The sequence below is a fragment of the Mauremys reevesii genome, linkage group 4, assembly GCF_016161935.1.
Source record: "Mauremys reevesii isolate NIE-2019 linkage group 4, ASM1616193v1, whole genome shotgun sequence".
Lineage (NCBI taxonomy): Eukaryota > Metazoa > Chordata > Testudines > Geoemydidae > Mauremys > Mauremys reevesii.
This window is the reverse complement of record NC_052626.1, coordinates 149,061,557-149,087,430: the sequence shown is the minus strand read 5'-3', so window position 1 is coordinate 149,087,430 and position 25,874 is coordinate 149,061,557. Positions and strand designations below refer to the sequence as shown.

The window sequence follows — 25,874 nt, the reverse complement described above, 5'->3', positions numbered from 1 at the left end:
AGTGTTATTATTCCCATAGCATGAGACAGAGGCCTGGGCTACATTAACGGGGCAGTTCGAACTAAGATACGTAACTTGTCAAAGTATCTTAGTTCGACTTACCTGCCCGTCCTCACGGCAGCGAGTCGACTGCCGCGGCTCCCCCTATCGACGCCGCTTACTCCTCCTGCCGAGGTGGAGTATGGGCGTCGATTAGCGGATCAATTTATCGCATCCAGACGAGATGCGATAAATCGATCCCCGATAAAGCGAACACTACCCGCCGATCCAGCGGGTAGTCTAGGCGTACCCTATATCATCTGTTTTCCCCCCAAACACAGAACGGGAATATTTATGGAATAGTTCAGGCTATTCTGCATTATGATTGATAATTCTACCATTTTGATCTAGCAATGGACCAACACCATTGTCAGGATTCTTTTTGTTCCTAATACATTTTAAAAACTCCTTATTGTCCTTAACTCTGGTGGGCATAGATTTCTTCTTATGCCCCTACGCTTCCCTTATCAATTTTCCACAATCCCTAACTTCTGATTTATATTCATTGCTATCAACTTCCCCTTTCTTCCACTTGCTAGATTATTTTTTAATGTTTTACAGCTGCCTTCACTTCCCCTTTAAACCAGGTTGGTTTGTTAACCAGCACAATCTTCTTCCTCAATTGTGGGATTGTGGCTTTTGGGGGTTCAAGTAAGGTGTTCTTAAACACTTCTCAGTTATCATTCACATTTCTCTGATTATATCCTTCCTCTCAGTTGCTATGTCTCAGAATTGTTTTTAGCTGTGTGAAATTGGCCCTATTAAAGCACTACCTATATCTCTGTCACTTCTCTGGACTTGCTTCTGTTGTACATCGTCACTTGTACCTAAGCAACCATTAACTTTTAGTTCTGTGATTAGCTCATCTTCATCTGTTAGGACATTTCTTCTCCTATGTTACCAGATGTGCCCGTTACTTTGGGGTACGCTCATTTATTAGTGTTACTCTTCTGAGGGTGGGGGGTTCTGGAATTCTATCAATGTTCTGCTTGTATCACTTGTGTGTTCATACGGGGCTCTGCTTCTCCTGTCTGCAAGGTCCCTCCCAATGGAGCTACCCTGCAGGACCTGGGTTCCCCTGACACGCACACATATTAACAGAGCGTGTCTGAGAGGACCAGGTTAATCAGCACTCCCAAGCTGACCCCTTATATGTCCCTGGACTCAGCAGGCTGGGTCGAACAGCACCACCCAGCTGTCACCCTCATATGCCATGGGCACCGCACCAGAACAGAGCCTGCCTGAGCAGGCTGGATCGAGCAACACTTTCCACCTGCCACCCCCATATGTCCCAGGCTCAGCACGTCCCTATCCCCACTTTCACATCACAATTGTTCTGGCAGTAACCCACTGGATGAGCAAACCCCACAGGACTTTTGGGCGCTGCAGGGATCTTTAGCTTAGGTACGAGGGGCGTTGCTGCAGAGCAAATGAGAAAGACAAAAAAACACCCATGGGGAGGTGGGGGGGGGCGGAGGAGAGAGAGAGAAGCAACCACCTTAACCATGAAAGTTATTTATTGCCAGGTAATAACCGTACAGGAGCCAAACAAACAGAGCAGTTATAATATTAAATGTAACCTGGAACTGATCCCACAAGCGACATGGTCTATGTGCGTGAAGGGTGAGGATGGGCTGGTGTGGGATGGGGTTAGAGAGTCAGCTGCAACAGCATAATGAGGAGAAGGACCCTGGGGATTGTGGCAGAGGGGCCACCAGCACCTTTCCAAGTGATTATGGCAGATGGATGGACACTGCTCGGAGTGATGGTGGTAGAGGGACTGGCACTGTTCAGAGTGAAGTTCACCACTGTGAAACTCACACCGGGCACATTCTCCTGGATCCTGTCGTTGTGGGCATTCGGGCGGTTGTAGACCCCAGGGTAACCGGGAAAAACAGTGAGTACCCCACTCACTTCTCTCACCAGTGACCAGCTCACAAGCCCAGCAAGGTACCAGGTCCCATCCTCCTCACACACCAGGGGTCCCCCGGAGTCACCCTAGAGACAGGGAAAGAAATGAGGTTTGAGGAGGGACCAGTCTCCATCGTCCACAAGGGCCATGGTGGATTCTCCATCTCTCGATGGCTTCACATCCCCACTGGCTGCCTTTCTGGGAGATGCTTTGCCCAGACACAAGTCCCTGGGCTCAGTGGTGGGGTAACCGGGTGCACTTATGGGCTGGGTTATACAGCGGGTCAGGCTGAATGGACGAACCCTGCTGACTTTATACTCTATGATGCATCCACAATTCCAAGATATGTCTGTCTTGTCTAAACACTGGGGAGCGAAGTCAAGGCTCCGCACCTTCATCCAGACCCACTGTTTGGTGGGTCCCGCCCCCCACACCCGACAGAAGACCAAGTCAACAGGGAGAATGGGGCAGGAATCATGAGGCCCCTGATCTCAGTCAGAGAATCTCACCGAAGCAAAGCCTTTATAGCCCTCCATGGACCCGGCACACATCATGTCTTCTTTGATGGGATTGTCACCCGCAGGCTTTTGTAATCCTACACGGAAGCGATCGTTGCAGATCATGGTGTCTACGGTGGGCACCTCCACTTCCTGCAGGGTCGCCGCTAGGGAAAAATTCACTGAAATGAAAGGCCCGAGGGCTGGGTGACTCGCCTGGCGTGAGTGTTTTAAAATTTTAAGCCTTGTCTACACACAGTTTGCCCTGATTTGGTTCAGAGGGTTTTAATCTCTGAGCAGATGCTGCTCAGTTCCAGGCCAGCGCTACACACATGGCAGTAAGGATGTAACCAGGTGTGTGATTTGATAATGCTGGGTGCCAGCTGGCGGTCGCCTCTGACGCTGCTTCCTATTGGGCTAGAACTGGCATCGGTAAATATACTGGTGCCAACTACACCAATAGGAGTGGTTTGAAACCCATATTCGGGCTCACATACAGGCCCCCCCCCCCACAAATATGAACATCCATTCATCGTGTCAGGAATTGAATCCCCCATGTGAGATGCAGCCACTAGATGGTGACATTGCTCAAACACACACACACACACACAACAGATTGACGCCAAACTGGCACGGCGTCTTTGTGCAGTGCAGCCCTGAGAGTGGCTGTTTTTCGGTTAGCTTAAACCTGCTCAGAAATGAGCTACGGTAAAATGGGACGACACAGGTTTAAAGCAAAATAGGAACATTGGCACGGCCAGAGATACTGGAGTCACTAGATCGTGTCACAGGACATGTCTATACTGACCGGTAGATCGGCACTGCTGCAATCGATGCAGTGTGTGTTGATTTAGCGGGTCTGGTGAAGACATGCTAAATCGATGGGGGAGCACTCGCCCATCGATTTGTGTACTCCGCCTCCCCGCGAAGCATAAGGGAAGTCGATGGAGAGGCTCTCCCGTCGACACAGCGCAGTGTAGCCTCCGCGGTAAGTGGATCTAACTAAGTTGACTTCAGTTACATTATTCAAGTAACTGAACTTTCGTAACAGATTGATTTAGCGCGGTCGTGTAGACCAGTCCTTAATACCACACTTAGGAAGAGTGCATAACTGTCCATATAGAATCATAGAGCTGCAGTTATATCACTGTCTAACGGTATAACCGTTCCTATACAGCTGCATATCTGTATAACTAGGCTTGATGACTCTTATAGATGTTGAGCTTTAAGAATATGTTTCCAATTTGTATCATTTTAAATTTCCACAGTTGTGCAAAATGGTCGTTGTTAAGCACTTTTTTAAATGTTTATTGGCTTAAATTTTCACATTTGCAGGAAATTTTCACATTTGCAGGTCAGACAATAATGATTTAGTGGAGGTTGAGAATCAAAGCTGTGTAACCATTTATACGAAATTGTCAGTATCTCGTGTCAAAAAATACAAAGTAAATATCCTTATATCAAACTCTCAAAACTTTTCAAGGAGCATTTTTCTGACTTTGTCTATCTGCAAATTTCAGTTATTACCAGTGGAAATATTTTTTGTTGTTTTGTGTTTTTATGGCGAAATCAACATTTACTGAATTTCAGCAATAACAATTGAATCCTTCTAAGCCTGTGTATAATACTGTCTTTATATCTGTACAGCTGTATAACCATATAACTGTACGACTGTACCTGTATTACCGTATAACAATATAACCGTACGACTGTACCTGTATAACTATATAACCATACAACTATAGCTCTATAAAGGTATAATTGTACCTGTATAACCATATAACTGGATAATCACACAGTGTATAAGTGTACAATGGGATCTGTAAACCATATAACGGTGGCTGTACAACGGTATAACTCTATAATTGTTCCTCTATAACTATATAACTGTATAACCATATATCTATGGCTGCATAATTGTATATCTGTGCAATGTACATACCTGAATAACTACCTATATATAGTACTGTGTCTGTACAACCATATAACTATTTAACTGTGGAACTGTAAAACTGTACCTGTATAACTACATAACTGTTCAACCATATACCTGTGGGTCCAGAATCATATACTGTATAACTGTACATCTGTGTCTATCTAATTAGATGACTGTTGAACCATATCATTGCAGCTATATCATCATATAATCATAGGCCTGTACAACTGTACCTATATAAACCTACAACTGCACAATCATATAACTATTGCTATCTAACCGTATCGCTGTAAAACAGTCCAACCATATGTGTATAAAAATATAACAGAGTAACCGTACAACTGAGGCTGTATCACATTAAGAAACGGCCATACTGGGTCAGACTGACGGTTGATCTAGCCGACAGTGCCAGGTGCTTCAGAGGAAATGAACACCGCAGGGCAATTTCGAGTGATCTATCCCCTGTCCTGCCCCAGCTCCTAGCAGTAAGAGGGTTAGCAACACCCAGAGCATGGGGTTGTGTCCCTGACCATCGTGGCTAATAGAGATTGATGGACCTATCCTCCGGGAACTTAGCTAATTCTTTTTTTTAACTCAGTTGTACTTTTGGCCTTCACAACATCCCCTGGCAATGAGTTCCACAGGTTGACTTTGTGCTGTGTCAAGAAATACTTCCTTCTGTTTGTCTTAAAGCTGCTGCCTATTGATTGCATTGGGTAACCCCTCGTTCTTGTGTTATGTGAAGGGGTAAATAACACTTCCCCATTCACTTTCTCCACACCGGTCATGATATTATGGACATATATCACATCCCACCTGTAACTGTGTATGTGTACAATCATAATATGTGCCTGTATAACCCTATAACAGTGTAACCATGTAACCCTGTATCTCTCAGTCCATCTGCGTACATATGGGGCTACAGTCACCCCGCCTGTAACCTTCACCCAGTGCTGGGTCTTTCCCCTGCCCTTCCCCTCTCTAACAGCTACGAGTCTGCCTCACCTTCGGGGTGAACGTTCCCCCAGCCAGTCACCCAGCAGGCGTCCCCAGCAGGCACACGGACGGAGGTGTCGAGCAGACACACGGGGCTGATGGAGGCCATGAAGGCAATTGGCTTCTCCAGCTCCACCAGAGCGATGTCGGCAAGGAAAGTGCTACTGTTGTAATTGGGATGGAGGATGATCCGCTTCACCGATGAGAACGTCTGGGTTGGAGTCTCACCGACAATCCTGTTTTCACCCAGCTGCACCCAATATGATGAATTGACTACAGGCCTGAATGCAAGAAAATCCGATTGGGGAACAGCCAAATAGTCATAGCACAGAGGGATAGCTCTCACGGTGCTGAAATGTAGCCAGCTCTGGGGTGGGACATCTATGGAACGGACCCACAGCAGTGCTGCACAGGGAGGGCTTGCCTGGCACGTGGATGCAGACATGTCTGGAGCGGTGCACCTGGGGAACAGCCATACATAACACCGCAAAGGGATGGCTCACTTGGCAATGAGATGCAGCCACCTCTGGGGCAGGGCAGCTGAGGAACAGCAACACAGCGATGCCACGCAACAGCAAGCCAGTGAAAAGGGAGAGAGAATCTGTTCAGAATGGCTGCAGTCACTCTCTCTGCCCTGCCTGGGGTACTCACAGCTTGAAGCAATGAGCTGCTGACACCACCCAGCTCTCGGAGATGAGCGAACCGCCGCAGATGTGGGAGCGGTTTCTCTGCACACTGACCTGCCAGGGCCAGGCCCCGGCCTTGGCATCTTGACCATTCAAGATGCGCCCCGAGACCAACGACTTGCCACAGCCTGGGAAGAAAAGAGGAAACTACATTATCCCCGGGCAAGGGAGCTGAAGTGAGGAAAGTGAAATAATTATATGTGTTACCTGATGATAAGAGAGCAACACGTTCTCCTTCTGGAGCCAGGGAGATAACCCAGGAGTCCTGGTTCTGCTTTAATCCACTAGACCCCAGAGTGGGTGAAGAAACCCAGGAGTCCTGGCTCCCAGCCACATTCTGTTTCCACGTACACAGGGCAATGTATTTTGTTGTTGGAATCTTACATGGGATTCCAACTCCCACGAGCATTTTGATACTTTTCCCGGTGACCCGTGGTGTCTGGGTTGCCCCACTACCCCTGGCCCCGGGTGCGGGAAGGGAAGCCCGGTTTGTGCCCACCAGGGGAAACTCTCCCAGCCACTAGCTGCTGGCATTCCTGGTGCTCTGCGAGCCCTGCTCTATCCCTCTGCAGGCAGCAATTTACACCCCCTGCCTCTGCTACACTCCAGTGCCCAGTCCCCCGTCTTCTGAGCACTCACAATGTGTAGCCGTCCGCTGCCTCCGTAGAAACTGCACTTCCCGGCTTCCCCTCAGTTCAACCCTCTCCTTTGCACCCAGCACTCAGAGGTGTTTATTGTAACACCAAGCTGAGACCGATTTAGCAGATGCTGAGGGAGAGATTCAAAATACAGGCAAAGGAGGTGGAAACATGAGGTAGATGAAAAACATAAAACACAGTCTACCGCCTGCACACGTTGGTGCTGGCTTGTCTGATAAGGTGTTACTCACTCAATTGTTAGTTCTTCCAGCCCTTGTCCAGCCCATAAAGCTGGGATCTACCATTTCTGAGACGTCACCCCTCCCTCCCCTGTAATGGATAACCACGTGCACCAATCTTCTGCTCTTATCCAGTCACAAGGTATCGCCTCTTAGCCCAGGGAGCCCCTCTTCTGAGAACCCTCCGGCGGTTCATTTGTTTTTGTAAATGTCCAGCTTGCATCTCATCCACACAGTAAACAAAGGCGGTGTCTATGGGTATCCAGCTATCAGATGCCCCATCAGATTTGGAACAAAACATTCTATGTGAATAGCTCTAAAACCAGTCCCACAACAAGCCACAATCAGCTCAACTTCAGAGACCTAAAGAGTCCCTTTTGGTGTATGTGGTCAGGTATAGATATAACACTCCTGCCAGCAGAGTTTGGGTGTGTCTGTATCACAAGCACTTAGGGCGTGAAGAAAGAGCAGACAGGTCTGGCATTATTATGGGGTTGAGACTGCCATGGAGATTAGGTTAAGGTTATCATGGGTATAGGGTTATTATCAGGGCTCGGGCTAGGGTGGTATACAGGGGGACGAGAAATTGAAAAAGAGACTCCTGAATCCCACTGAAATCACAAGGCTAATTCTGGGAGGCAAAAAAATCTGGATTCCCTTGCAATTCCTGGGTGCAGCCTGTGACGTTCCCCTCTGGTGTTTTCTATACTGGTGATCTGCTAGGTCACCCCAATCCTTGACTCTGGGAGCCAGCCTGACCCTGCTCTGCTGTGAGACCCCCACTCCTGTGCTGGTCACGCACAGCCTCTGGCGTGTCAGCTGCTCCTTGGATTGTGCAACCAAATGACACTAGCCAATATCTCCGGTCCCAGACACGACCCTAGGAACCTCCATCTTGCAGTGTCCAGTTATGCCCGCTGGATGCTGCAAGCTTCCAGGAGTTCATCAATTTAACAAAGAAATTGATATGTACCAGGCTTGTTATCCCAAGGGGACTCTCTGACGCACTTCAAACCAAACGCACTGCTCCAGATAGGATAAACAAACAGATGTATTAACTATAAAGATCTATTTTAAGTGATTGTAAGTCAAAACATAACAAGTCGGATTTGGTCAAATTAAATAAAAGCAAAATGCATTCTAAGCTGCTCTTAACACTTTCAGTGCCCTTACAAACTTAGATGGTTCTCACCACAGCTGCCTGGTTGCTCTGGTTACAAGGTCACAAGGTCACTGAATAAGATTTGTCAATAGCTGAGGTTACGGAAAATGGATTGCAATAAACCGCAAATGTATTGTCTGAGACCACAAGACACCTGATCATAACGTCTTTGAACGTCTGTCCAGACCACAGAACACATGTTGTGCATAAAGGCAAATACGAATAAGAGGAACTCTGAACAACCTATAAAAATGGGGTACCCCAGCGTTCCTGGGGTGTGGAAGTACAGATAAGGGAAAGAGGGCTGCCACCTTCATGCATGTGCATAAGGTGGTAGGCGTAGTTAGAATTACAATATATAAACGGTTCCCTGGTTGGATAAAAGTGGGAATACCCACTGGAAAACCCCCAGCAGGAACTATCCCTCTGCTGCTGATCAACTGGCGAGAGGTCCGTCGGATCCTAGAACATCTTGGAGCATGTGAGTATTGTTAGAGAGTTTTCCCTTCATCCCCTTCCCAGGTTCTTGTCACGCAGACGGAAAGCAGAAGACCAGAAGTCTGAGGTGCAGGCAATGGGATGTTTATTTGGGTTAGTTTCCAGCAAGCGTATCCATAACTCTGACGCTGCAGAGTCTTGTGTCCCAGTGTCCCGTTGTCCCCCCTCCTTAGCAGACATGATCATACCTGCAATGCACACCCTCAGTCCCACCCCTCGCAATTTATGGTCATGTTCCATTTTGGGGAGTCGTGAGTCTGGGGTCTTTGTCCCATCTCTTCTGTACCCCATGGGAGGGGTAAGGAGTGAGGCTGGGCTACGGTCAGGGAAAGGCATTTCTCTGGCCTTTTAGTGTTTTATATCTTCCCCCAACCCCCCTTGCCCCTCTTGACTGGTTGACTGACCTTGCCTTAAGATAGGAGGTGAGGCAGTTTTCAAGTGTGCACTAATATATTATACTCCCACCATGCCCAGTAACACTTCAACTGCTCTTATCTGTTACCATTATACTAACAAACCCCTCTGGCTAGGCAGAAGCAACATACATAGTGTCTTTGTCCTTTGTTTATACACATGAGTAAAGATCCCTTTGTTCGCCCATATTAGTCAGACTAGATCAAGAATCAAACAGGCAAACAAGCAGAAACCACATCTTGTTTTTGGCATATCTTGTAACCTTTGTTTTTGCTCCATTTGATCAGCTATGTCATACTTTTGATTGGCATGTTTTTGTAAGTTTGGGGGTTATGATAGACCCAGGCCACTTGGGTACAGCTGAATAGCAGAAGGCAGATATACTGGCCACTGGATTAACAGTTTTCTGTTCCCTGACTGACCAGAGCAGGGGCTGCTCCAGGCTAATGAGAACACCTGTCTCTAATTAACCTGCAAAGAGTCAGGTGAGGCCATTAAGCTAATGTGACCACCTGACTCTAATTAAGGCCCTGCTGATACTATACAAAGGGCTCACTCCAGTCAGGCAGGGGAGCCAGGGAGCCAGAGGAGAGGAAGTGCGGCTGAAGGGCTGGTCACTGAAGACACCCTCAAACCATCGTTAAGGGAGCCCTAAGGTAAGGGTGAAGAAGGGAGAAGCAGGAGAGCTGTGGGGAAGTGGCTCAGGGAAATGTAGCAACTCTGGCAGTGAAAGGTTGGCTGCCAACAACTGCTGCCATTAGGGTCCCTGGGCTGGAACCCGGAGTAGAGGGCGGGCCCGGGTTCCCCCCAACCCACCACTACAGAAACAGAAGTCAGGCCCCTGTCAGGACAGGAGGATAAAGTGTTCTGAAATAAGCCCCCAGGGACAACAGAGACTGTGGGAGTTCTCTCACCAACCGCCTTGCAGCCTGTGATGAAAAGGGCTCAGTAGACTGTAACCCTGGCCCTAGAGAGAGAGAAGGGCTACGTGGAGGGTCACAGTGAGCCACTGAGGCAGCATAAACCGCCTAGAAGCGCAGGACCCACAGGGGGCAAGGTCAGAGCTCTGCCACAGGCTATAAAAGAGGAATTGGGAGTCTGGGTCAAGCAGAACACTTCATGGACACATCAAGAAGATCCCCGGCCACAGGCGGAACCGGTCACTGGAAATTTGTGGCTGAAATCACCCAAAGACTGCTCCAGAGTCCTAAGGGGTATTTTCCAATTTGGGATGCTCTATAACCTATTGTGTTGTGTGTGCTTGAGACTAAACAAAGCAGTGACTTTGAGTAAAGATGTTCTAATGGGAATACTGGAGACTAATAAAGTACTGGCTTTGAGTGAAAGCACGTAGTTTTGATTTGTTTATGCCAGCTGTATAGCAGATGGAGGTGCTGTGTCTCCCTTGGACTGTCCTGATACTGACTCGCAAAGAGTAAAGTTACCATGAGCTTGGGGTTCAGTGGAACCTCAGGTGACAAGGGTTCCCAAGAGCTTTGGGTTCAAGGGGAACCCCAGGTAACATTTGAACAAGGTCAGTTGCCAATTCAGGCCAATTCAGGCCTCTCTGCTGGACTACATTGAAATCTATAATGGAGGGCTAGCAAAATTGCTGAATAATCAAACCCTCACCCACCACCCAGCTCCATGGAACTCAAGGTATTCCATTTTTAAGAAAGAAAAATTAAAGAGAAAAATACAGGAGGTGAAAGATATAGCAATGGGCTGTGTATATATTGTAGGTAATACTTTGGGGAGAAAATTGAAGAGGAAAATAGAGCATTTGGATCAGGCAAGAAAAGCCTTATCGCAGGAGAAAGGGATGAGTGAGACATTGAGAGAGCAACTTATTCAGCGACAGGAAGTAAAATTTGTGTTTATATATCAGAGAGAACTGGTTTGCCATAAACAGCAATTACAAAGAGATGGTGACCAGATTACAATGTGGAGAGCTCGAGCAGCAATGGGGCAGGGATGTTTGTTTGGGCAAGAAGTGAAAATAACAGAATTAGTTCAGGGAACTGAAGCGCTAGAACAAACCTGTGATATCCTGGAGGACGTGCATCAGCAGGTAGTATATATAGCATCTGAGTGAGGCTGGTCAGGAAGCCCAAGGTGTCCCAGAGATAGAGAGTGAGACAGATGTGTACAGAGATGCAAATTCCACCTGTCTATGTTTTTAGTGTAGTACCAGGTGACCCAACTCCTATATTCCAGTAGCTATGGTGCGACCTGGGAAGGATACGCTAGCATTAGGACATAGACCCTCACCTCACCTACCTGGTCAAGGGCTAAATGCAGACGAGATGAAGAACAGAAAGGGACTAATGAACGCTCTGAAGAGCCAGAAAAAGAGGAACTGTCAGATGCAAAAGATTCAGGGGGGAGCACAGGGTGGATTTGAAGAGCTTGTCAGCAATGAAGAAAGGGAAGAAGAAATACAAACAGGCAGTCTTGGTGAGAGGTCAGAGGAGGACAGGGATGTTAAATGGTTAGAACAGGAGATGGAAAAGACAGAGATTAGCCACTGAGGGAAGAGAATTTCAGCCACAGGAAATTCACTAAAGGGGAAAAAGTCATGAAGTGCTGCAGGCTTGTCCTAAATTGTGTCATTTATTAGAAGAAACCCAGTGAACTAAAAACTCACTGCAGGTGCAGGCTGGGAGACAAACTTAAGTATGGATCCCTCCCATGAGAGATGAAAGTCCTTGCAGCTTGTAAGTCCAACAGATGACGCCAATACCTTTAACCCACTTGATCCAGAATGAATAATGAGAACACGTGGCATACTTCAGTAGTATACACCTCGATAGCATTCATCACTGTATATTTTTGACAGGTTTCCACGCCCCATTTAGGGCTTATGTCCCACCCTCCATCCCCATTTCTGTTGGCATCGAAGTCTGGCACCATTGGCCATTTTGGAAAAAAATTATGTTTGGATAGGGGGTATGTTGTGTCCTTGTGCTTTCACACATTTGATTGTTTGTTTAGACAAAAAGGTTGAAAGAATAGCGTGGGAGAGCTTAAAGATTAAAAAAGAAAGCTTTGTTAAGGTTTATAGGAAAAAAAGGAAAGAAAGGTTATTGGTGAGGTTGAGTAAGGAAAGATGATTTTAAAGGCCTAGTTTGGTATGTTATTAAAGAATTTAAAAAATGAGATAAATGTAAAAGGTGTATTAAATATAAGGGTGGGTTAAGAAAAAGAACATTTTTAAAGAGTTAAATAAAAGAGAAACATCTAAAGAGAGGTTAAAAGAGAGAACAGGACTAGAAAAGGGAAAAGAAAGTCCCTTTGCAAAGGGCAAAGATAGACAGCATGTGTGTGAATCAGAGAGAGGGAGATCTTACCCTTCCAAGTGAGTCTGCTGAAAGAGGCAACTTCCCAGGGTCAGAGCCCTTCAGGCTTGTTATCGCCGCCTTTGTATTGGCACAATCAGATGTTGTTCTACAGCAGTGTCATAGAATTCATTTCCCTGAATCAATTCTATAGTCCCAAGGTTTTTAAACAAGAACCATCTCCCTTCCCTCCCCTCTCTACTCCCCCCACTGCTTTAACTGCTTTATTCTTATCTAAAAAAACAGACCCCAATCATTTTTCCTGCCATGTAGCCCTTTTATACAGGGGCTTTAATAAAAGTTAAAACCATAAGCCCTTAGTAACAACCAAGTTTTAAACATTTCCCCCTATGTTTTAGACTAACATTGGTCATTTTTTCAGTAAGAACAATTTGAAGCTGCAGCAAAGCCCCTGTTAGCAAAAACAGCGTCCGTGAGTCAGTACATCAAAGATAGGAAGGCTGCTTCTTTCCCAAACTTTTTAACAAATGCAAGTAAAAGTTACATTAAGTCTAGTAAAGGAATAAAGCTCTGCTTTATAATGTGGCAAATTGCCAGCACTATTATGATGGGTCTCGCGCTGTCTCTTCTTTGGGGGAGGGGGTTCACGGTGCCATTTCTTGCCCCTGAATTGGAATATTAACTGCCCCACTAGTGTCCTAGAGGAGGGGAGTGGAGAGGGAGGGACCTGGGCCCGCCCTCTACTCCAGGTCCCAGCCCAGGGGCCCTGAGGATAGTGATGAACCACTTGTACTGACGGTTCCTTCCCCTGGGCTAATTCCCTCTCCTGCCCTTCAGCTTGTGGGGGCTTCCTGCCCTCCCTCTGTACAAGCCAGGTGCCCCTTACCTAGGGTCTTGGACTTCTTAGCCCACCACAGCACTTTTCCAAACTGTCCTCTGCTTTCCTTCAAACTGTTCTCTGCTCCAACACCAATCCTCTCTGCTCCGACTCCTCCAAACTGTTCTCTGCTCCAACACCAATCCTCTCTGCTCCGACCCCTCCAAACTGTTCTCCGCTCCAACACCAATCCTCTCTGCTCCAACTCCTTCCCTGTCTGACTGAAGCAGGGGTTTTTATCAGGTGACTGACTGCAGGTGCTCTAATTGGCTTCAGGTGCTCTAGTTAATCTATAGCAAACTTTCTTCCCTTTAGAGGGAATAAGGCTCCCTTCTAACCCTCTCCTGCTGCCCTCTGGCCATGCTGTATCACAATAAACACTTTAAAAGACAAACCTATATGAAGACACATTCCTTCATTTAGTACTTACGCATATGTTTCAATAAAAAGTGAGCATGCAGAAACATCCCAGGCTTAAAAACACAGAGAACTTGCTTATAAAAATAAATTATAGTGATAAAAAAGTTTTCTCCTATGTTTTTACTAATATACAAGTGAATTATCCTGGGCCTTCCGCATGAGCTGGCACCTGGTCTGCCAGCGTCACAGGTGGATATTGGGGGGGGGGGAGAAGACATATTAATTACATGGTTCAGCAAGAAGCTAACAAAGTAATTAACCCCATGTCACTGGGAATTTATGGTTTAGCAACTGAAGAATGATTGATGGTGTAAAATACACATGAAATAACCAAAATATTCAATTGAACTCAGATTAAGATTATTCCATTGGTAAAATATAATAATGATCAGGGGGGAAAAATCACAACATCGGAAAGGAAATTATTGGTTCAGAATATGGTGAATATGTAATAGACACTATTGATAATACTTTACAATTCTTGGACCTGAGAATAGTGCCAGAATTAATTAGGGATAACCAGATCTTGAATTGGTCTTGTCCACACAGTATTAAAAAGCATGAAGGAGAGAAAGTCAAACGCCAAATTAAATGTAAACAAATATCATTTGGTGCAATTAGAAACTTGGTATCTGAGACACCACATCTGAATCGAGACTGAGGTCTCCAGCTCCAGTCTGGAGCACCCTGATATTGAACATTGACCTGTAACCTGTGGAACTAATTCTGAAAGAATTATTTGCAACTCTGAAGCTCACCGGCGCTGCTATGAAACTGAGCTAAGAATTTCATTCATACCTAGATGTATATTGATCTTGTAACCAATACACTCTCTTTTCTTTTTTAATAAATGTTAGTTTAGTTAATGAGAATTGGCTGTAAGCTGGTATTTGGGTAAGATCTGAAATATTCAGTGACGTAGTGGATAATGTGGCCAATCCTTTGGGACTGGCAGAACTTTTTATCTGATTAACAAGATTTTCAGTAATCCTCCTCATATTTGACTTGGCTGTCGGAGTGGGAGCCCAAGGCTGGATTGTTTTAAGGGAACTGTTCTTATTTCTGGCTTCTGGGTAACCAGGAAGGTATTGCAGAAGTTGTTTTGTGGCTGGCTTGGTGAATCTAAGGGCTTATCTACGTGGGCACTTTACAGCACTGCAACTTTCTCATTTGGGGGTGTGAAAAAACACCCCCCTGAGCGCTGCCAGTGTCAGCGCTGTAACGTGCCCGTGTAGACAGTGCACCAGTGCTGGGAGCCGCTCTCCCAGCACTGGGAGCTAGCTATTCCCCTGTGGCAGTCGTTATTCCCCTCGTGGAGGTGGAGTTCTCCCAGCGCTATGCTGCGACTACACAAGCCATGTGAAAGCGCTGTTGCGCTAGTGAAGACGTACCCTAAGTATTAGAAATAACCACCCGTTTCGGAGATTGTTTGCCCCATTCTTTGCCGTGTGCCCCGATTAAGGAATCTCAGTGTCCCCCCCTGGGGACCCAGTCACATTGGCACAGTCTGGCTAGGATACACACTGCCACCGGGCAATTCGGTTTGGGATCAGAACCCCGTGCTTGTGAAGAATTCATTTTGATATTGAGAGTTTAAGGGTTAAAGATCAATTACAACGAGTGAGCCAAGATCATATGAAGATCTTGACAGAAAATGCCTTCACGGAGAGGACTGACTTTTAGGAACTAGGCCCCAGAGCAGGAACTTCAAAATCCATTCCTGGCCAGTGATCAGTGTTGTCAGAGTGTTGTCAGAGTGCTACCGGTGTGGTGCTCTGCTTTCTCCAATGTTGATATCACTCGGCTGCGTGCGTGAGTTCCCTCTGTGTGCTGCCCCAGCTCTGCGCAGATAGCTGACACAGCAGACCCGACGAGAACCCCCAATAACCACAGAGTCTAGTAAGATGCAAAGCCACGTTGGCTAGGTTTATTGCGACCTCGGACACAATGGCAGTTCCCTGTAGGTTTCTTAGCCTAACTCAGGGCATACTACGAGAAAGTGCCTCTTGGCAATGGACTCGGCTCAGTTAGTGGCGGGAATTTCCACTGCCCCCTTGGCTGGACAAAGACACCGCCCCAGGGATGCATTCTTATACACAGGTACAAACAAGTTACACATCACTCCTGACGTATGAGGTGCAACCCCTCTATGCCGCAAGGTACAACCCCTCTATGTATTAAGGTGCCGCCCCTCACCTTGTACATGTTGGTTCGATCAAAACAACTCTATCCATCATATTACCCTTTTGCCCCTGTCATTGGGATGGGCCAGCCTGTTCTTTGTTATCTGTGTGGAATGTGCAAGTATGTGAATGTTCTGATATCTAGTGTTCAGTACCTCTTAGGTACGTCTCTTCTTGCAGCATCAGCCCTTTCCTTGCCAGCTTCTGTGAGCAGGGCCTGGCTCTGGCTCACAGCTTAACTTTGCTTTATGTTAGCAAAGTCTTGACCATTACTTTAGTTTAGGCCTCAGGCCTCATACCAGGCCTCTGATACCAAGGTTTATATCTTAGGGCCTCCTCTTACTACAATCAGAAAGCAGGGTGGCCTATCCCAGATGCACCCCCTGCAGAAGCAATTAGAAGGAAACCGGCAGCAAATGAGCGACAATTAGAACGTGAAGAAAAGCTGGGCTAACTCCAAACACAAGAGAAAGAAACGCTCGCTGGAACTGAAGAAATTGTTGCCGAAAGAGAAACAGCCGCTCATCCTACGGAAGGAGGAAGGTCTGTCCTGCTAACCAGGTTGACTGGGTAAGGCAGAGAGGTATTCAATGAACCAAGAGAGCAGGAAGTGTTCGATTATGAGCTATTTAAAGATCTTGTGTGAAAGCAATTCAAGGTCACTCCTGAATCGTACAGGCTAAACTTTAGACGTTTTAGAATGTCTAATGGTTGTACTTTTGTGGAATGTGCTCATAAATTAACGGGTTTTGTTAAAAAGTGGGTTGTGGGAGCAAAGGGTCATGAGAGTTCCGAAAATTGCTAGATTTAATCACTTTGGAATGATTTTTTGGACATTCTTCCTGAAAATCTTAGAGCAGCTGTCTGGGATAGAGAACCCAATTCCGTCTTGTGGGCCACAGAAATTGCAGATGCTTATACACAAAATAGGGTTTGCGAAGAGTATAAGCCCCATGGAAGAGTGATCACTATTCACCCCTCTTTAAAAGGAGGGAAGGATTTAAAAATAAACCTAACCCCAACTTCAATAAGAGAACTCAGGGGAGCCCAGAATGAAAGAACTCCTACCTTAAAGGGAAGTTATATGCCAGCTCTGTGGTATGCCTGGCCATATGAAGCCAGATAGAAAAAATCTAAGGAACGCCCCAAAACCGGCACCCTCAAATATCCCAGTAAACACTAATCCAGTTATTCTGCCCACGCAGGCAGACCCAACACTGCCATCTTACGTCCAAATGCAGTCGCTGCAGTCGTTAATACTACCCCAATGATCTCTGATGATGTGGGCGAAGGATTTGAATTTACAAACTACATTAGGACTGAGGCATTGAAGGGAAATGAGAAATGTATAAAGGGAGCAAAAGTCAATGGAGTTGAAGGGACAGGATGGCGAGATACGGGCTCTGACATTACTTTGGTCAAAGGACATCGTGTGAGGCCAGAAGATGGGCTGCCAGTGAAGAGTATAACTGTGGTAACTCTCTCTGAGTACTCTGTAAAACTGCCGGTGGCTAACGTCAACCTCGAATGGGAAGGATTTAAAGATGCCGTGTTGCTTGGTGTCCGGGATTTCATTTGGTGGATGTTTTGCTTGGGAACGACATAATAGCTGTGCCTGACCAAGTTAATGTCATAACCAGATCACAAAGGGCGTGCGGTTTTGAGGCAGATACTCTGCGTGGCGACAGTAAGGGAGGCTGCGAACAGACCAAGGGTGTCTCTCGGCCTAGGCCAGTTGAGAATTTGTCTGAGGTGTCAGAGGTGGTTCCAAACTTGAGTGAAACACAGAAGGGATTCAATATGGTGCAGCAGAATGATGTGTCCCTAGAAAGGGCAAAGAACGATGCTCAGGGTCAAGTCCCAGCCGGGGAAGGAAGAGGCAGGTTTTTCATGCAGGATGGGTTGTTGTAGAGAGAATCTCCTTCATGAAGAAAGCGTTCCCGGGGGGAGAGGGGGTGCAAACAGCATATGATACCTGAGGGATATCGAAATGACTTGCTGAAGTTAGCTCACGATGGACCATTTGCAGGACATCTGGGTGTAGGCAAAATGTGCGACAGATTGAAGCAAAATTTCTACTGGCCTCATCTTTTTAAGTCAGTGAGAGATGATTGCAGGCGCTGTGATCTGTGCCAGAAGTGCAAAGGTTTAAGGGGACCTGGTCAGGTGCCCCACCTGCCTCTACCCATTATTGGGGAGGCATTTGTCAGAGAGTCTGTGGGTATTGTGGGACCACTCCCTCAGCCTTCCAGGAACGGGCAGAAGCATAGACACCGAGTTTCCAATCTGCGGGGGGGAGCTTCCCCCCAAAACTCCGTCCAGGCCCCGCCCCCACTCCACCCCTTCCCCCAATGCCTCCCTTGCCCTGCCTCTTACCACCCCCTCCCCTCCTCCACCCCACCTCTTCCCAGCCCAGTTCTGCCTCCTCCCCCAAGCGTGCTGCACCCTCACCCTTTCCCCCTCTCCCCCAGCACCTCCTGATGCGCGAAACAGCTGATCCATGGCAGGTGGTAGGCACTGGGAGGGACGAGGCCCACCAGCAGGCAGGAGGCGCTGGGGGGAGTGGGAGGTGTTGATAGAGGGGTTGCTGGTGGGTGCTAAGCACCCACCATATTTTTTCTATGGATGCTCCAGCCCCGGAGCACCCATGGTGTCGGCACCTATGGGCAGAAGTATATCCTTGTGCTGATAGATGTTGCCACATCCGAAGGCTGTAGCATTGTGTGATGTTGAGGAAGATACAGTGGCAACAGCCTTTTTTGCAATTTTTAGCAGAGTGGGCTTTCCCAGGGAAATATTGTCTGGCCGTGTCTGTCGATTTTAAGGAGTTACGGGAAATGTGTGGGGGCTAACGCATCTAAAAGCTGCTCCCTACCACCCACACACCAATAGTCTGGTGGAAAGGTTCAATGGAACCTTAAAATCTAGGCTGAAAATGTATGTGGACAGGCGCCGGAACGAGTGGGATCTGTTGTATGCATACAGGCGTGTACCCCAAGAATCTATTGGCTTTGCTCCCTTTGAACTGCTCTAGGGGAGGCAGGTCAGGGGACCTCTAGATCTGGTTCGTGATTCTTGGGAAGGTAATGCCCAGGAGACAGCGCAACCAGTGACGGAGTGTGTGTCTCAGTTTCAGGAAAAGTTGCAGGGTATGATGGGTTTGGTTCAGCAAAGCCGGAAGGTAAGCCAGGAAGCTCAGGAGGCGTTGATATGATAGACATGCTGAGGAAAGAGCGCTTGAGATAGGGGACATGGGGTTGGTGCTAGATCCGGTGAGGAAGAATAAAATGCAAGGCATTTGGAACGGACCCTGTGAAGTAATAGAAGGAGTTAACGAGGTTACCTAGGGATGTGAGAAAACCCTGTGGAAAAGGAGTTGGGCAGACAGTGCATGTTAGCAGGACGAAGGCATGCCATGAAAGGGAGGTAGATGTGGGTATATCTTGTGCCCATGAAGAGACTATGTCTGTCCCTTTAGCTGATATGGTTACAGAAAGCAAAGAGGAGACACCTCTTGAGAGCGTTGAGGTGGGGGAGAGTTTAACTTCAACTCACAAGAGGGAAAGGTTGGCCCTATGAAAGCATCCTAGGCAAACATTCTCGAACAAGCCAGGACTCACTGGTAAGATGATACACTCCATTCAAACTGCAGGTCCCCACCCAGCTCCTGGCAGAGGAACAAAGACAGACACAGATTCAGGAAGAGGTAGAAAGCAAATGGGAGTAATTACCAAGTCTCAAAGCCCCTGGGCATCTCCTATTGTGATGGTGCTGGAAAGAGACAAAAGCATGAAGTTTTGTGTCGATTATAGGAAGCTAAATGCTATCGCACAGCCTGATCCTTACCCCATGCCCAGAATAGAGGATCTGCTGGAAACACTGGGAGGAGCTAGATTTATAAGCACGCTTGATCTAATGAGGGGGGACTGGCAAATACCCCTAGATGCTGATGCCTGAGAAAAATCCACTTTCATAATGGAATCTGAAACTGTGGCATCCAGAGCTGAACCCACGGTGGAGTAATAAAACATCCATAACGGGGCAGGACTCACCCCTGCGGCGCCTCCTGCTGCTTCCTGGGAATTAGCTCTGTTTCCAGCTCTCAAAGCGCCTTCTGCAGGCCAATGTCCTGCTTGCCGCTGGCCCCCCGTGTCCCTCCCAGGACCCCGGTGCCCTTTGACCTGGGGTGCTGCCCCTCCAGGCAATACCCCACAGATCTGGGTCTCCCCTCCCCAGGGAACCCCCACCCTCTGTCCCCACCCTGCCTCAGCCTATGGGCTACTGCCAGTCACCATCTAGCCCCTTTCACTGGGCCGACTGCCGTCTGTATAAGCCAGTCGTCATAGGCAAGGGCGGCTTTGACCTGCTGCATGTCCCTGCTGCCCAGTACCTCCAGGGGCCTTGGACAGGCCCTGCAGCCTGGGGAGTTGCTGGCCCGGAGCTCCCCAGCTCCTCTGGCCTTTCCCCAGCCCTGCTCCACTCCAGTGCCCTTTAGCGCTCAGGCGGCCACGTCCATCTCCTTCCTCAGCCAGAGGGAGCCTGCCTGCTCCTGGCCCACTGCTCTCATGCTTCCCAATCAGCCCGGCTTTCAGAGCCGCCGCCCTGCCCAGGGCTGCTTGTACCCTTCCAGTGCCCACCCCGCTGCATCCTCACTCAATAAAAGGCTGCAGTGTAAATCCACGGTCCGGTGTGGCGGTCTGATCGGCACAGCTGACAACAGAGCTACCAGGGTTGGAAAGGAACAGACCAGGGCCACACACATGATGACTGGCGTGGAACAGCTTCCTCATGGGGAGAGAGAAAAAAGACGGCGATTTTTCAGCTTGGAAAAGCGACGGCCTTGCTGGAGGTCCAGAACATCCTGACTGGTGTGGAGCCAGTGAATGGGGGAGTGTTATTCACTCCTTCACATGAGGTAAGAGCTAGTGGCCACCTGATAAAGTGAATGGGCAGCAGGTTGAACACAAACCAAAGGGAGTATTTCTTGGCACAACCCACAGCCACCCTGTGGAACTCGTTCCCAGGAAACGTTGCGAACGACAAAAGTACGACTGGGTTCAAAAAGAATTAGATAAATTAATGGAGAACGGGTCCGACAATGGCTATTAGCCAGGGTGGGCAGGGAGCAGCCCCATGCTCTGGGAGCCCCTAAGCCTCTGACTGCCACATGCTGGGAGTGGACGACGGAGGACGGATAAATCAATAGCTGCCCTGTTCTGTTCATTCCCCCTGAAGCACCTGGCACTGGCCACTGTTGGAAGACAGGAAACTGGGCTAGATGGACCCTATTCTTAGCATAGGGCCATAAACAGATCCCTGAGAGATCCCACCTGAAACAGCGTCAGCCACACTCGGAGCAGCTCCCCCTTCTCACAGCAATTGGATCAGGCTCTCTGCAGACTCAGGCATGTGGGTGTTGCTGGCAACTCTCAGGTCCTATCTGCATCTCACACTGCCCCCAGACAGTGCAAGGTTTCACTAGGGGGCGAGCGGAGGAGGGAGAGATGGGGGGCATCCCAATGGGAGGAGGAGTCAGAGTGATATCAGGAGAGTGGTGAAGAGAAGCATGAAGCTGCTGAAGCAGGGTCTGGCATCATTCGTCCCTGAGGTGCAGTTCCCCATGGTGCTGGCTTGGCTTCCGGAGCCAACGTGCTCCCGTATCCATTCGCCGTAGGACACCGTCCGGACATAGACACCGGGACGATTGGGCTGGCCACAGCCGTACCCCCAACTCACAATCCCCATGAGGAACCAGGTCCCATTGTGGTCACAGGCCAGCGGCCCCCCAGAATCACCCTAGAGGGGCAGAGAAATTGGGATTAGTGAGACCCCCCCAGCCCCAAGTATCCACAGCTCAGCCCCTGGGAGCTCTAGGCACATGGACCATCCCATGGCCCCACCCACATATTTTTGCCACACCCACTTGAGAAGTGAAAGGAGCATTGTGCCCCTCCCTCCTTTCTCTGAAGGATGCATTGGTGGTAAAAGTGGGATCCCTAATACAGTCACAGCAGAAAGGGTGGCTGTGTCCTTCTGCTCCTGCCCTACGCAGAGAACCCCGCTCGGGATGGGCTGGAAGGGCTCCATGGCGCAGTGGGGCTGGAAGTGCACAGCTTCCATAAAGATGCACGGGGTATTTTCCCATCTCGGAGCCACTGGCTTAGGCTCTTTGCAAACTTGGGGTGGGGGCAGGTTACACTCTAGCCACATTCTTACTCCTTTCTATCCACCTGCAGAGATTCATCTATTACTTTAGATAAAAATAAAGCTGGGGCTCTGCCCTAATCACAGGACTCCGAGAGCTGGGGCCTAGACATGGGACTGTGAGTCCACAGGCATGTAAAAGCCAGAGCTGCTCCCGCCTGCTCGAAGGAAGCCAGATTGTGGAACTGCACAGCTGCAGCAGTTGTTCTACTCACTGCAGGCCCTACATGGCGATAGGGAGACACACTGCGGCTCACGTGCATCCAGTCGGCCCAGAGCCCTCGCTCACCTGGCAGGAGTCCCTCTGCCCTTCGGCGTAGCCGGCACAGATCATGTCGGGTTTGACGGGGTCCCTGCCGATGTTCGGGGCCAGGTCGATGTTGTAGAGGGCGTTGCAGGCTGCAGTGTCGATCAGCTGGACCTGAACCTCCTGCAGCGTCTTGGGGGGCGGGAGAGAGACTGGGGGGGGGGAGAGAACCAGGGTACTGGATCCATCGCCTCCTGCAACCCACCCCCATGCCTGACAATTTCCTGTCCCCATCTACCTCCCCCACCCACTCCCCTCCCCTCTAGCCATCCTCCACCCCATCCCCTCCCCATGTCCCATTCCCTTCACCTCCCTGCATCCATTCCCCATCTCCACCCAGCTTCCAGAGCCGCACCCAGCCCCATAGGACCCAGTCTGTGCCGCGCTGCCCCTAGAGGGGGTCTCTTCTGAGAGGATTGAACCAGGGACCATCTGTATCTAACACAGAAGGTTCTGTGTTAGGTTCTTGTGGATCAGCTGTCTCACGGATGGCTGAGGGATACAGCCGATCCAGGGTAGCCAGCTGGCAGAGGGCAGCAGAGAGCTGGGCGGGGATTATTGCAAGATGCTGCAGAAATCACAGGGCTCCAGGAGCTTGGGGCTTCAGGCACAGAGTGATAGCGCCTCCTCCCGGGGGATGGTCTTACCCGCAGAGGCTGTTGTCCCCCAGCCAGTGACCCAGCACGTGTGGTTGTCATGGAAGGAGAGGGAGGCGCCTGGCAAGCAGACGGGGAGAATTTCATTGGTGTATTGCACTGGCTCTGTCAGCTGCAGGAGGGCGATGTCGGCAGACTTCCACGTGCTGCTGTAGTTGGGATGGACAAAGATCTGGCTCACGGGGGATGAGATCCGGCACCGGGAGGGATCGGAGAGCTGGTACTCCCCCAGATTCACACGATAGGAAGAGAAAAGGGCAGATCTGGGAATGGGGGAGAAAAGGCTGATGAAATGGCTTGCAAACTTGGCCAAAAATGCAGCAGGGTCTGGGGCGGGGCAGCTAGGGACCAGTCACACAGCAACACAGGGGTGGCTTGCCTGGCATAGATCCAGGCAGGCCATCTGTCTGTTGCACCGGTCCCTACCCACCCCAGTTACTCACAATTGGAAGCAATGAGCTGCTGACACAACCCACTGGGCTGAGATGAGGGACCCACCGCAGAAGTGCTGTCCATTGCGCTGGATGCTGACCTGCCACGGCCACCGGCCCCTTGGGGCGTCCCCGCCCCCAACAATTCGGCCTGAGATCCTGGGCTGGCCGCACCCTGGAGAGGAACAGCATTGACATGGGAGGAGCAAAGAACCAGGAGTCCTGACTTTCAGCCCCTCTCTGCTCTAACCCACTAAACCCCACTCCTCTCCAAGAGCTGAGGAGAGAACCCAGGAGTCCTGGCTCCCAGTTCCCCTGCTCTAACCACCAGCCCCCACTCCCCTCCCAGAGCTGGGGATAGAACCCAGGAGTCCTGGCTCCCAGTCCCCCTGCTCTAACCCAATATACCCCACTCCCCTCCAAGAGCTGGGGATAGAACCCAGGAGTCCTGGCTCCCAGCCCCAGTCTCATGGCACTAATCCAGGGCAGGTAAGGCTGGCGTTTTGAAGTGTCTTACCTGCCTGTTTCCAGCTCCCCTGAGCACCTAGGGAGTGAAGAACAAGAAAGGAAAGATATTAATGTGTGAGTGTCGGGGGTGGAGGTTTATGCACAGTCATTGCTGGAACCTGAGAAGGTGTGTGGAGGTAAGTTCCAGTAGCTCCACCCATAATTCCCAAGCTCCGCCCATTGCCCCAGACCAGCCCTGCCATCCTCAGTGCCAGCAGAAATTCATAGCCGTGTTTCTATTTGATTTACCACCAGTAGGTTCAAGAATCAACACTCCCCATTGATCTGAGTGGGGCAGCTCAGTACTGAATGCACCAATCCAGGCTGCGGGGGGGAGGGGTCTATGAAGGGCCAAGGGCTTGGATCTCCCTGATAGTCACTAGCCAATTCCCTCCCCCACAACCTGTATCTCGCTCCTCTCCCCCTGGGAGGGAGGGGCTGGTCCCTACATCCCCACCCCACACTCACCCTGCAGCAGTGTCATCGCCAGCAGTGCTAGGGCCAGTGGAGAGCAGAGAAGTCCCATGGTTCAGCCTTCTGCAGGCCTGTCTTGGCTGCATGCAGCTGCCTCCATTGCTCCAACCAAAGCCCGACTGGGGAATAAAAGTTCTGGGGCAGGTTTTTATGGACACCTGTGTGCCCCTCCCTGGATCTATAGAGTATAATGGGGACTGATTTCCTGGTAACCCAAGCAAGGAAATAAGTGCTACTAAATTCAACGTGCTGAACTGGTTGTGACTGCTTTCATTCTGCTCTGCCTGGTGTCACCCCAGCATGGGCGTCCTGGAAAACCAAACGAAAACACGCGATGGCCGAGGTCACTGTGTCGAGGCCGCCGGTGATTTTCACTTCCCCATGTCATTGCCAACTGAGTGTGCCAAGCAGAGAGAGCCAAAACCAGTACCCAGGAGAGTGAGACAGTTCTCATGGAGTGACCATTATGCTGGCTTTGGGGTTATTGTTGAGTTGCGGTTATTGTGGCATTTAGGGCAAAGGTTATCATGGGGATTAGGGATAAGGGTATCATGGAGTTAGGATTATCATGGGGTTCGGGCTAAGTGATATTATCTGCCCTGTTGCTTGGACCGTGCGACACTTCTCCTTGCATCACTCTAGATTTGGGGGATCTGTCCCGTATGTCTTGCAAATTCCAGCTGATGCTGTGAAGTCATTATTGTGACAGTGTTGTGCTGTGGAGAGTCTCCATGTGGAATATGACATTTCTTAATGGGGAAGGCTGGGTCAGCAAGACTATGGACAATGGTCACTTGTTAGACCCTAAAAGGTCACCCATTCAGGCTGAAACAACTTGGAAAATGGGTTTGCTGAGGCTGGCAGGGTCTATCTCTACAACTGCTCTGCAGGGAGGGAGAAGAGGAAAATCAACCATGGGAGAACAAAGAAACCAAGTGTTGGGACAGGGACACATAACCTGGAGGAAAGACTCACAGCAGTAGGAAACTGTGGGGAGAAGGAGGGAAGAGATGGGAAGGAGAGGGGAGGAGAGGAGCATGCTTTCATAGCTGGGAGGGGATTACTGTTTAGCTGTGGACTAGCCAAGGTCAGAGAAAGCTTTCTGAGTGGGAAAAACACCATGATCTGGAAGAAAACCTATGATCTGTGCATGAAGGATATGGGGTACTCCAGGGGCTCTGTCTAAAACTAAAGGACTCTCCCTATCACTGAGGAACCCTAGCCAGGGAGAGGCACGTCGGTGTCCTGCCTATTTTGTCTAGAGCGGTGTATTTACTGCGCTAGTCAGCAGAGCTGCGTGATGTCTTTTTGAGGAATAGTTTAATTGCTGAAATATGCAGTTTGGAGTCTACCAAAACTATTCACAAATTCAGATGGAATTTGCCAAATAGTTTCAACAACAAAAAATTCTAAAAAGTGGAATTGTTTTTTTGATATAGTCCAAAAAACACATTTGGGCGTATCACTTTGAAGAAAGATTTATTTTGAAAATTATCTAG

General features: G+C 49.0%; 2 protein-coding genes across 2 annotated transcripts; both read right to left on the bottom strand.

Moving 5' to 3' along the window:
* Positions 1 to 1,689: 1,689 nt before the first annotated feature.
* On the bottom strand, positions 1,690 to 11,930 carry LOC120404113 (serine protease 27-like). The gene is made up of 6 exons (XM_039536115.1): positions 11,808 to 11,930; positions 6,706 to 6,772; positions 6,032 to 6,194; positions 5,390 to 5,661; positions 2,461 to 2,630; positions 1,690 to 2,037 (listed from the first exon to the last, which is right to left on the bottom strand). The coding sequence occupies exons 1-6, from the start codon at positions 11,928 to 11,930 to the stop codon at positions 1,690 to 1,692; spliced, it is 1,143 nt and encodes a 380-aa protein (XP_039392049.1).
* Positions 11,931 to 21,212: 9,282 nt separating this feature from the next.
* LOC120403324 (serine protease 27-like) lies at positions 21,213 to 24,479 on the bottom strand. The gene is made up of 6 exons (XM_039534304.1): positions 24,370 to 24,479; positions 23,912 to 23,938; positions 23,407 to 23,569; positions 22,955 to 23,226; positions 22,290 to 22,459; positions 21,213 to 21,592 (listed from the first exon to the last, which is right to left on the bottom strand). Exons 1-6 carry the CDS (start codon positions 24,425 to 24,427, stop codon positions 21,329 to 21,331), a joined length of 954 nt encoding a protein of 317 aa, XP_039390238.1. The 5' UTR covers positions 24,428 to 24,479; the 3' UTR covers positions 21,213 to 21,328.
* Positions 24,480 to 25,874: the final 1,395 nt, after the last annotated feature.